General features: G+C 35.4%; 1 protein-coding gene across 1 annotated transcript in view; it reads left to right on the top strand.

Annotated features, from left to right (window-relative positions):
* Window positions 1-13,025, top strand: part of GPATCH2 (G-patch domain containing 2) — a 126,364-nt gene that overhangs the window by 100,082 nt on the left and 13,257 nt on the right. Inside the window, exon 9 of the mRNA XM_074863727.1 lies at window positions 9,966-10,048. Coding sequence (XP_074719828.1) covers window positions 9,966-10,048 — 83 coding nt within the window. The remainder of the gene's footprint in view (window positions 1-9,965; window positions 10,049-13,025) is intronic.

Below are 13,025 nucleotides of genomic sequence, written 5' to 3'. Positions count from 1 at the left end.
TACGATGCTAAATGATACTGAAAATTTGTCATTTAAAATTCAATTCCAGGTACACGTGAGTGTGTTAACTAACAGGAAGTCAATTAGTCCTGATTTTAAAAAATACATATAATTAAAAAATCAGATAACCTCCAGAAATTATGTACTTCTGGATCCTCCTGAAGTACCATCTGGATTGAATTTTCCCCTGAATGAATTGATAGCAAATGTCTCATTTTCAAGTACCTGAATTTTAGCACATGGTATGCTTGTTTCTCACACTCAACTGCATTAGACTCTTTTTTAGCTCCAGAGCTCAGGCTTTGGTTGTCTCAGCTTACCTGTTAAAATGTTAATAGCATAAGGATAAAGTTAATTTGGGCTTCAGAGGTGTGAAGACCCTTCCTGCTGTTTAAGGTCTGAGCGGGAACTATGTGCAATAACTTGCACTGTAGTTCCACAAACTATTTAACGTATTGTTAAGCAGCATTGCAATCAAAAAAGGTTGTTTTGCAGTGTTTTTCCACCACTCATTTGTCCCAACATCTCCTGCACCACAAGAAATGTGGTGCAGATGTGTCTACCTGGTTCACCACACAGGCACATGAAAGCTGCATACTACAAACATGAGGGTGAATAGCCATGCCTCAAGGAAGGGTGGGTTTGCCTCTTTCTGTTCTTATTGTAAATTAAACTGTTTGTGCAATTTTTACATTGAGTTCCTACTAATCTTGAAGAAATCCCTGTATCTCGCATCCACTACTGTACATTCAGTAAAATTCTGAGGCATAGGCACGCTGACTTCTATTCAGACTGTGGCTTTGTGTAAGGAGAGAAAGAGTTTAGAAGGAAATTTGAGTAGTTTGTTTCAAGTTACATAAAATTTTCATGTTTATTTTCTTTCTTGATGTTGTGAAATTGTGATCATTTATTGTAACAATACATTTCAGCCTATTTGGAAACTGACAGTAACTGTCCTGGCTAAAGGGAAGCGAAGGACACTGTTCAGCCTGCTGATTTTTGGATTTTGGAATTAGTTTTGCCATTCTCTTGTTACTTCATATGCATGTTTTAAAGTGTTGATATTGCTAATTAATAATATAGAGCAGAAGGACAGAAGTAAAGTTTTTGCAATTAAAGAATTTTGAAACTAAAAAGGAACAAAAAAAGTCAATTTTTCTCTAACTTTCTCTTACCTGCTCACATTTGTTATTAGAAAGTCAAATTTTGCGTTTACTCTTCTACACACAGACCCCTTGTACTCAGTGGGGTTGCATGACAGTTACTAAGGGGAATGGGTGCAGAATGTTAGGAAGCATAGTTTGCTTAATGTTCAGTCTCAGCTTTAGGGATTTAATTTTTTCCCCCCTCACCCCAACTTACATACAGTTCTATCTTTGTTTATCAGATTATTGACTGAATTGTAACTCTTATATCTTGACCAGACAATAAGATTGTTTGAAGAGCTGTTTCTCAAGCGTAGTATTAAAATAGGGAAGTGAAAAAGATTAAGGAGGAGAATGATGTTGGGGTCCAGCTGCAGAGTTGTTATTTTCTTAAAAGTGATTGGCAGGCAGTAGGTCAAGGACTGACCACAATGGTTGTAATATGACAAAAAGCTGCTGGATCGCTGGTCCAGATCTAGGTCTGAATGACTGATTAAAAATCGTTACTTTGCACTGGCTATTTACCTACATTAATTGAATTACTGGTCTCTTAGAATGGACCACATTCATTCCAGCTAGCCACGCTTGCTCACCTTCCCAGCACAGAGGTGGAGAAAGAAATTGGCATACAGGTTGAGTGTTGAGTGCTTCCAACCTGATAAGACATTTTCTTTCTTCCATTTTTGAGCTACTGTATTAGATACTTGGATTTTTAGTGTTACTTCTTGTCCCATACCTGTTTTAAAAATAAAGGATTTTGAGTATGACACTAATGTTTGCAGTAATTTAACCTAACTCTATATATGAGTGTAATCCAGAACTTTAAGATGTGTTTTTTAATGTCTTTTCAACAAAATACATTTGTCCTGCACTGAGTTTATTTAGTGAATGTCATACTTAGTAAACAAATATGTATCCAGAAATATCTGGAAGAAATAATGTAGCTGAGTAAGCTATCAGGTCCTTCCATGGAAGTATCTGTTCAAGCCCATGGTGCTCAAGTTGTAAAGATACTTTCCATATCACTTCAGAGCAGGATCAGGGCCCATATCTCTTGGATATCAACAATGTTGTTGCAAGATGAAGAAAAAACCAAAGAATATTTGCTTTAGAATTTGTGAAACAATATTGTCTTGTAACAGGATGGTATTCTATTACTGCAATCTGTTTTCTAACTGTTTCAGCATTTCATGAATATGAGCATTATTTTTATCAGGTGTTACTTGACACAAAACAATAATGGAACTTACTGTCAAAAATACTTAGAAATATTCTGAATACAAAATTTATATTCTGAATGAGTCTAAATATTCATTTCCTGTCTTGAAAATGTGAAATCATGTCATTTGATGAAGAAAACTGTAAGTTTTAGCTATTTAATTTTTGACAGAAGTGGATTTTTGGTTTTATTCCCTCACTGTTCCTTGGTGACTTGTTTGTACACCAAGATATTGGTTTGGATTTGCCTTTGTGTAATTCATATACTTTTGATCAATTCCAACTCATGGCCAATTATATTACACTAAATTAACATAATTCAACAGATGTTGATATTTAAATGTTTTCTGGCATTCACATTTTGGACAGCTGTCTTAGAGCTTGGGGAAAAGGCAAACATTTAGAGTTAAATGCTGAACATATGCTTAAATTACTAATTAGAAGCAAGAAAAAACAATGCATTATCCTTTCTGAGGGCAGTAGGCCTCTACTACAGAAATTTTTTTTAGAGACTCAAATCACAAATAAAGTGCGTAACTGACTTGGATTGGGTGTCAAAACATATGTAGCGATGTAAGTTTTTATTTTCCATTGTGTTTGCTAAAATTATGCCAATTTGGAGTTGAATGTGTAGGTTTGTAGAGTTCAGGTAAATTTTGGATGACTACTGTGTCTGAATGACACTTAAAAGTGCTGAAAAAGATAACAGAAAGGAACGTATTAGAATATAGTATTAGGTGATGAGGTAATCTGATTGGGCCAGGGGAAGATTGTATTCTTCGCATAATAGGATTGCACTAGGACTTTCAATAATACCGGTATGTCACCCTTATGTTTAAAGTTGTGTTGTGAACAGATTGGCATAGTGTGAAAGGAGTTGCATGGTTTTATCACATCTGTTTAAGATTTAATAAAAGGAAAATAAAGTGCGTAGCTCTTCTGGTTAATGTAATAGTTTTTCACAGTTGTGAAGGCAGATGAAACAATCTGTTGTATAGATGATGTCATTCTTTAGTTTCCGATTGCCAGGAATCTGTCTTCCAATATTGTGTATCACCAATGCTGCTTTCACAGTTTCCATAAAAGCTGTGAAGGTTCTTCTCATTCTCTGAGAGGGTTTGATGGAAATAGAGATAGACCTAATGTACAGCCTGAGCATATGATCTCAGTGTCCCATTATCAAAAGTGTATTTTTTCCAGGTGAGGAACTGTTCACCAAGAATGCAGCTGTTACAGCAGCTTTGTTGTAGACTGTGGTCTGGCATTTAATATACTGACTGCCCAGATTGCTGCATGTGACGTGCTTCTGTAACAAATAACAAAATAGATTTCAGACACTAATTTGACCTGAAGTCGGGTAAATGTGTACTGAGTGAGGTGTATCTCAAATGTTCTTAACAAAACATTGCTGGGTTGTTTTTCATGATTGCCCTATACCATGCTAAGATGTGGAGTCCAGATCTTCATTGTTAAAGCAACTGTTTTGTTCACTCTTTTCTATCTTCATCTACTCCCCAGAAATGTTGACCTCAAAGTAGTGTCTTGTGCTGTGTACTGGAAGTGCATATGCACTGTGCATACTTGAGAGAGTGAAAGAATGTCAGTACCTTCTTCAGAATGGACAAGGTGCCATCCTCGCATGTGCCCCATGAACAGTTAATTACCACATATGTTGCTTTTCTCAAGGTGTTCAAATGGAGACCAGAGGCTGTGTCCATGTTTTGGCCAAGCTGTGTACTACAAGGGAACGAGGAAATGTTTCCTTATAAAATTCCTTAGCCATTGTTTTTCATATATTTTTCCTCAAAAACAAACATGCCTTGCATATTTCAGTGTAATATTATGAAATCATCATGCATCTTTTCTGTAGTTATATTGAGATACATGCCAGAGGCAAAGATTAGAAGTATTCATTATAACTAGATAATACAGAATCGTCTTCCCAAATTTACAGCACCAGTTGCCTAGTACATGTATTTGACATGATACCTTTTGATTAAGTGCATACTTCTGGAGACTCGGTCAAATGGAAGTGTAGAATTTTGTGTTCATCTTACCTAATCAGCTAATTGGACATTTAGAGATACATATATAACAGTTTTTTAATGGTATTTACGTCTAACCTCATCATAAACTCATGATCATGGACTCAGATGCTCTTGAAGCCATTGTCTGCCACTTCTGGAGATTTAGAAAGGTACAGTAAGAGTTAAAGATGATCCAAACTGTCTTATTTAAGCAGTGCAGATCAATGCATTTCCATTGGCCACCAGATACAGCAGTGTCTACATTTTAAAACCATGTAAGAAGTGAAATAATCTGTACTACAGGTCCATTCTGTGTAAGGATATGAGAACCATTTCTGTAATATTTTTGTGTAAAAGGTATTTAAATAATGGGAGATTTGCTGAGGTTATTCTTTGATTTTATAAAGTTGAGCTGTTCCACACAATCAACTTTTTTTAATCATTTTTTTGGCTTGCTTCTCTGTTATGCAGTTGTGAGGTCTGTTTTTTTTCATTTTTAACTGCTTCTGTGAATATTGCTTCACACACTCCCTACTCAATTTGAATTTATAAGAAATTGTCTGCTTATTTCAAGCTTAAAGTGAGTTGTGTTCCTCACTGCATTCTCTCTTCGGTCATATCCATATTCATATCTATTTCATATCTATATTTTAAGACAGAACTGACAGTTTCAGTTAGATTTTCTCTTCAGAATAATTCTCTCAAGTCCCTTCTAAAATGCCATCCAGTCAACTCTTACCTTATTGTAATCTCTTGTGAAAGAAGTTCACTTAGAAACTTTTATCAAGCCTCTCCATTAGCTGAAGCATTCAGTGGTGATAAACTTGAAGAGTTCTACAGCCATCTGCAGGAATGCACTGATACTGTGGCAGAACGGTGTGTCACTATTTGCTGGGGATTTGTTCCTCAGGTGAGAGAGATGTTAAGTGGAATATAAGGGATAGGCAAGTATTGAGCATTACCAATTCATCTAATTCTGAAATAGAAATCAGTCTTCTTGAAAACATTATTGCATCATAGTAATATGCTGCATAGAATTTTCCAAGTTAGAGTTACAGAAAAGTAATAAATACTGTTAAACAAAAAACACACTCTTCTACATCTGCCTTTGTTAGTAATCAGTACTTTTATGCATTTTTGACAGAAACAGAACATAAAACCATCACCTCCATTACTTACAAGCAATCTTAGCAATGTCATAGTGTCATGTGCTAAGTGGTTTGACACTAAATATACTAAGGGACCAAATTAAGTTTGCCTTCAATGATGTTGTAACCACCGGCACAATTACAGTGCACCAACAAAAGCAACTGCCCTGATATCAAATAAAGCATTGCAGCTTGCAAGGAAAGTGACAGCTGCTAACAGCAGACAGACAAAGTGATCAACAGACATGTTGCTACAATGAGACATATAAAATAAACATGCAAACATTTTGTATTAAATACACTGGTACACAGAGCTCCCCCAAATGAGATGGCAGTCTTGCTAGTTTAGGCCATTGTACTAGTGCATATGAAGCTGTCTGCTGTGTAACACTGTTTTCATTGCATCTTTCTGAAGAGACTGTGGAACAATTACTGAGTTTGAATGGGGTTTTTTTAATTCAGGGGAGAGGGTTTTTTTTAGCATTTTGGTGGGATTCGGGGGTTTTCTTTTTTTTACATATGGGATGATAGTGATTACAGAAGCATGTAATAAATCAGAGAGCTAGAACTCATGTTCAGGAGTAACTGCTGTCCTACACCCTTTTTATTGTACTATCCTTCTCAGTGACTGGACTGCTGAACTTAGAACTCTGATAGCGGCAAAGGTGATAACTACTAGTGAAAGAGTTCAGAACCACTTTGTGTACTCAGTTGCTCAGAAGATGGGTTGCAGTTAAAGCAGTGCAGCTGTAGGTTCCCCCACAGAACAGACATTTATTTGGGGAATGTAACCAAATGGTCCATTGACTGCAGAGGTCAGGATAGATAGAAATCTGACATAGCCTATTACAAATGTCTTGGAGAGGTGAACATGTGTAACTGCAGAAACGGTATTCATCAAAAGTCTTTGCTTACTGAGCTATAAAAATTACAGGAAAAGAGATTGTGTCGTGTAGGCATGAATAGAAATGTTTGGGGAGCTTAAAGAGACTAGGCATGTTACCATAGTAAGGGCAATTACCTTGAAAAAAGAAATTATAGGGAGACTATTTAAGGAGGAGGTAACAAAAATTTCTGTTAGAGTGAATGTTTGTCACAAGAATGCATAGATGCTTGTGAATTGTTTTACATGTCATTGCTTCTAGAAAAGTATTTGCTGTATCAAAACTATTTTTATTGTGTTTATTATTTATTATTTCGATAGCTTTTTTGTTGTTATGCCTTTGCACTCTGTCTTTGGTTTTGAGGCTTTTATTTACCACACAGAAAGGAGAAACCAAACACTGTGTGCAAGACAAAAAATGAATAAAAACTGACAGTGGCTTTTCCAGTGGTTTTGTTTAATATGTTGAGGCATGACACAACAACAACAAAAAAATTCTTGGCATGCTAGTGTAAGTTCACACCAGCCTGGCTTCTGCAGCCCTCTTATTTCCCTCTGCCACAACTTTGCCTCTGCTATGACACTTGCAGGCCTGCTCGGCCGTGGTGCAGCTGATGCCCTGTCCATGCTCATATTTTTCTTATTGACAGTGAGTGTTCTTGCCAAACGCCAGGGACCATAGTCACATCTGTTTGTCTCCCAAGCTTGTCTGAGGCTGCTTGGGAACACTTTTTATCCAGAGGGCAGCTTTAACTAGGCCTAATACTCTGAAAAGCCTCTATTTGTAAATGCATACAATGAGGCGACAAGTTCCTGTTGTCTTTCCTTTAAAATTATTCCATTTGACACTGCTTGCTCTAGTCCCTGTCACCAGCATATCAAAAGCCAAGTTTTCAGGCAAGGTGGTCTTAACAAATTTTATTTTTTCCCTAATAAAATGCCTAGCTTCCCTCCAGAGCACTATTTATAAATGATAGCTGGAAGCAAGCTAGGGGTAAGTAGAGAGAAGTCAGGCAAATAGCTTTCTTCCTTTCTGTAATCTGCACTTTTCTGATTTAATGCTGAGAAACATAATGCTGAACTGAGCCTGATTGAGGGTCAGAGTTCTCCCTACTTTATAATACCCCCATTACAAGCATTTCAAAATGTACTGTGCAGCTTCAGAATACCACATTTTGTCTAACCTGCCAGTTCCAGAGCAGTGATAGTTCTTGTCTGTTCCTCTTAAAAAAAAAAAAAAAAATTAAAAAAGCTTTTTGTTTTGCTGTGATCTACATTGACAGTGCATATCAAATGTTAAGAAGGCCGCTTTAGCAAATGCCGCTTTAGAATTGTGAGTTAGCTTAATGTTTGATGTTAGTGGCCATAAAGCCTGGTTTGACAAAGCTTAATTGGTGCTCTAGCATATTGTTGTTTATTTGCGATGTACAGAATTTTTGACAACGACAAAGAAATACCCACTCTCACCTTGGCTGGTGATCGGGTTGTTGTGCTCAGCAAAGGTGAATAATTCATTTATGCTGAAGGAACAAGGCTGCCTTTCAGACGTTCATTGATTTTAAATTAAAAAGTAACTGCTGTGTTCTACATGAAGGGTGACAACAATAACAAAGTAGTCCTTACTTAGTGTTATTTGTTGCAACTCCATTCGGTGTGCCTGGAGGAAAAGTGGGGAGACCCCAGTACCATAATCTTACAGATCAATAATCTAGATATCTCAATGTAGTGTAACAGATAATCAATTCTGGGTAAAATAACTCAAACGCTGCTAGCTGTTACTGCTGTGGCTCAGGTCTTCAGGTTCAATTGCCTGACTTTATTAATTTTTATCTTTCATCCTACTTGCATTCCTGGAGACTTTCTCCCTTTTTCATTTGAAAGAGAAAACAGGGAGTTGCACACTGTTTTAACATATAATTTAACACACAACTTATTCTGCATGTTTAGTATCAATGTTAAATACTGATCTGTTGATGATTAAACATCCCTTAAATATTTTTTATCTAATAATTGTTTCCCCATATTGTATTTAAATATTATTTTTTTTTATTGTACAGTCAGTTATGAAAGGGTTATGCTTCTTGATTTCTTTCTAAATTTAGATCTGAAATTTATCACTGTTTTAATATAATAGTTCAACTGTGTTCAGTTTCTGGATGTTAAAATAGGACACAATTTCAACTTAGAAGAATTGGAAGGAAAATGTCTGTTTTAAAACAGATAATTAAATAAGCGTTGACATAGAGGTTCACTAGGTGAAGCTAGAGTGCACTTCATTTCACTGTGAAACTTTTCTTGGAATATTTTACTACTTAAAAGTACTGTGTTAATTTACTGTAACTTTTTAGAAGTGTGTAGAGGATCGTACACTGTCATCTTTTTCATCAAGGTATTGTTGTCACTTTTTTACATTATTGAGCAGATCTGGGGTCTCTCAACATTATATGACCATTTTTTATTCATTTACAAGCAGAACAGCTTTAAAAAGTTTATAAATTCAGTAAAGGATAAGTCATATATCCACGCTGAAACCAGATCCCATGAGTGACAGAGTGTTACTATGCTATGGTAGACTGTCAGATGCAATTCTCAGCTTGTAATTTTATCAAAATTCACTATGCTTCTGTGGTAAGAATCACACTTCTCAGTAACATTTATGGAGACATATTTAAATTGTGGAGTTTATAAATTAGTGCATATTCCCTCCTTCTGTTCTAGTTTTTTCAAAAAAAATTCTGGCTACATATATTCCATTCTACAGGCACTGTACATTGCTTTAAGAAAAATAGTAACTATAATTGTCCTTAAGATTATATATTCCAAAATTTGATAATTGGAAATTCCAAATTTATCCTTTTCTGTGGTACCTGACTTCTAACAGCTGGCTTTAATGCAGTAAGACTAGCTTGTTTGCCATCCTCTGCAGCTCCACCAATTTTCCGGTCTCCACGTGTAAGCTCGTAATTGTTTAATGAGTATACCAAATACTGTGCTTCCATGTTATCATTCTCAGAACTTGCCAGTGAATTAGAAGAGGACAAATTGCTGTGCTACAAATTTATTTCATGCACCTTTGAAGAGTTTACTGTTTCATGTTTTCTCATTCATTCTTCATCTTACCTTAAAAAAAAATTGATAATGCTTTTCATGTAATAAATGTTGTTCTGACAGTCAGGCGTTACTAGCCAATTGATAACCTACCAACAGTATTGTGATCTCTTTAGATAATTAATCTTAGCTATTTTCCTGTCAGGAGCAACACTGGTTTTGTTTTATGTTGAGCTAGAAAGATTGCCAGTTTTGAAAATTAAAAAGCATTCCCTTTATATTATTCATTCCAGTAACAATTTATGATGCTGCATTTAGATACTGAGTGCTTGTCAACAAACATAATTATGCTTCGATATAAACAAGATTGGTGGCTTGACTGTGCAGCTTCATCTTGGTTGAGAATGTTTTGTTATAGGTTCAGATTATACAAGCTGTGTATTTATGTGGCGGTTTTCTCCCTTTGTTAATAGTTTTCTCCTATAATTACTCGCAGGCAAACCAGTGTACATTTAGGATCATTGTGCATGGGAGACATCAAACGGAGAAGGAAAGCTGCTCCCCTGCCAGGACCCACAGGTAACCAATTTTCCTGGGACAGAACACAAAGCACAAGATGTTAAATCTCTAAATACAAAGCAGTAGGTCAGTGACCTGGGGAAATGCTTGATAAATTCAGTTACTTCCCATATAACTTTGGTTATGTCCTATTGTTATTTATTAATAAAGATTAAGAAATAAATAGGCTCTCTTAATTCTCCCTCAAACATTTCCAATTTCTAGTCCTTTGTAGCATGGCACTTCTTTAAAGAGAATAAATCTTTTTTCATATACTGAGAATCATAGACACTAAAGATTACTGCTTATGTCTGTTCAAGCATTACGAGGTAGAAGACATGAGGTATCTTTTTTCTGTGAGGAATGCATATGAATACTATAAATACCCTGCACAATAAAGATAGGATGTGAATTCTTGAGCAAACAATTGAAAATGTGGAGATAACGCTGCGAAACACAGCTTTAAAATTAGTGCTGTAGATTAAATAGGAAGCACTTGCAAGCACATTTCTGAAAGATTTTTACAGATGCGAGGTCACAACCATTGGATGCATTTTGCTGATGTCACAGCTGTGAAATGACTTTTTCAATACTTAGCAGTGATTTATAAGGCTCTCATCAGTTTGTTGTATTAATTATATATGTGCATACTGGAAGGATTAGATTATGTGTGTGTGCGCCTGTGTGAGGCTTTTTATATATTGCCAATATGGAAATCTGGATTGTACGTCCTAGTCGTATATCAATTTCTACAGCAACATATGCAACACATACAGTTCTTCAAATATATTCTAAATAGATGTCTTTAGAGAAGCCTAATATTTGTATTCCAAATGAATTCCCCCTCCTGAAACTTCTTTGTTTCAAACCGCAGTGGCAGAAACAGACCAAGAATAATATTAAAATGCTATAAAAGCACCTTAGTGGCAGCACTATGGAAAAAAAGAATGTATGGGTCAGCTTCTAAGACTCTGAACATATGTGAAGTGAGAAAGAAAAATACTTAATGGCTGAAGAGAGAATAATATAATTATTTCTACAAGGTGATTTTCACTTCACAACTTCCAAGTACTAGAGGATGTCATTTTGTGCTGAGAGGGTATGAAGTATCATGAAATTAATTTTATTATTCATTTTACCTTGGACTTTCAGCGTTCAGTGTTTTATTTTACAAGCTGGCTCCTCTGCATAACTTTGCAAAGCCAATATTTTGATACCAAGGCAAATATATAATGTGGTCATTCAGTGTTACTTATCTATATATTCACAATTTTAGAGATCGTTTTGGCCCCAAAATTTGCCTTTATGTGGAGAGTGACAGCGAATAATGGTGGATAAGGGTATTATATGAGGTACCTTTTAACTAATATGTGGGGTTTTTTCTTTTCAAGTTCAAGGTAATCTTTTCAATTTTGTTCTGGGCTTGGAGGATTGAGAATTTTTCCTGTGGTCTTATAAGTTTTTTTCTGCATTTCATCGCTGTAAGTTTTTAAGCAAAAAGAAACTTTGGTAAACTTTGAGTAAACTTGTACATATGTGTAGGTAATGTATAACATTTTATAGATTATTGCAGTTTTCTCAGAGGCTAACCTTCCTACAGCTAAATGATTGCTTTTCCATCACAGGCCTTGTTTATTTGTCTTTGTCAGTATTTTATATCATTTTATGAAAGAAACAGGGTTTCCTTTTAGAATGGAAATACATTTGGGAAGTTGGATTAAAATGAAATCATTATTTGATTATTCTTCTTTCAGTAGTTTTAGTTAGATACAGGAACAGAAGAACTACATTTTATGTAGAAGAATTTGTAATCTTTTTTCTTGAAAGAAGGGACAAAAGTTGTATATTTGCATGAACAAAAGTTGGAAATGAATCATTCTGCCAATAATTGTCCATATTTAACATCATAGTGAAACCTGAAAGGCTGTCTGTAAATGAGTCATTAGCTGCAAACATTTTCTTGAGCTACATGTGCTGCAAATTAGCAAAGTTTCACCTAATATGAGCCAATCCATTGAAAAAAGTATTTTTTAAATTCTCATCTGCAATTTTTGAATAAATTATATCAGTAAATTAATTCTTGCAGCACTATGCAAAGTGTTGAAAATGGTCGTTTATATGTTGAGGTTCAGTAGTATTGAAGAGAATGACCGGTGATCCTAATGAAGTATCGAAACATGTTCTCTGGTTTTGAGTCTCACAAGGGTAGCACCTGCTACTCTGAGACACCTTACAAAGCCATAGACTTCTGTAGCAAGCAGCATTATTGGTTAAACATTTATTAATTGTGACAAGAACATGCAATTTATTTCAGTACTCCAGCTTATTTACTGCTCTTTCACCTTTGTATTTTGTATTGAAAAAGTAAAATGAATATTGATAGAGTTAGATATTGATTTCTAAATTTATAGCCTGTTCTCAGCCGGGAGTCAAAGTCACATACCAATAGGTTTGTGTATATTAGTAACAAAGGATGTAGATTTACTTGTACAGCAATGAGAAACTATTGAAGCAAAAAAGTTTGAGCAGCACAGAGCATTTTATAGTTTCAAAAATGTCATTTGTAAAGGTGAAGAAAAGCTGTGTTGAAAAGCAATGAAGAAAATGGGAGATAATGTAGGTGTGGATTGTTAGGAGCTGACAGTACTGAGATAGGAGTCCTATTCTGCCTTTTTTACTAAGATAAATTTTCTGATTTGTGGATGCTTGATACAGCCCCATCTGTGTTACCAAACCTGGGTAGTTAATTAGTTTATCAACTAAAAAAATATACTAGTAAAAATTGTTTACTTCATATGATTTCTTTTAAAAATTAGGTGTTGTGCATTATAAATATCTACTTTTTTGCACAGTTTCTTCCATGAAACTGATATTATTTCAATGATTCTAGTCAGATTTGGGACCAGGTCATTCTCAATTACTTTTTGCCCTCTCTGACTACCTGAGTGGTAGAGCTATTTCATATGACACCCTGACATATTTCATTGCAGCAATACAG

This window comes from Strix uralensis, chromosome 3 (genome assembly GCF_047716275.1).
Source record: "Strix uralensis isolate ZFMK-TIS-50842 chromosome 3, bStrUra1, whole genome shotgun sequence".
Classification (NCBI taxonomy): domain Eukaryota; kingdom Metazoa; phylum Chordata; class Aves; order Strigiformes; family Strigidae; genus Strix; species Strix uralensis.
This window is presented reverse-complemented; position numbering and strand designations above follow the sequence as displayed.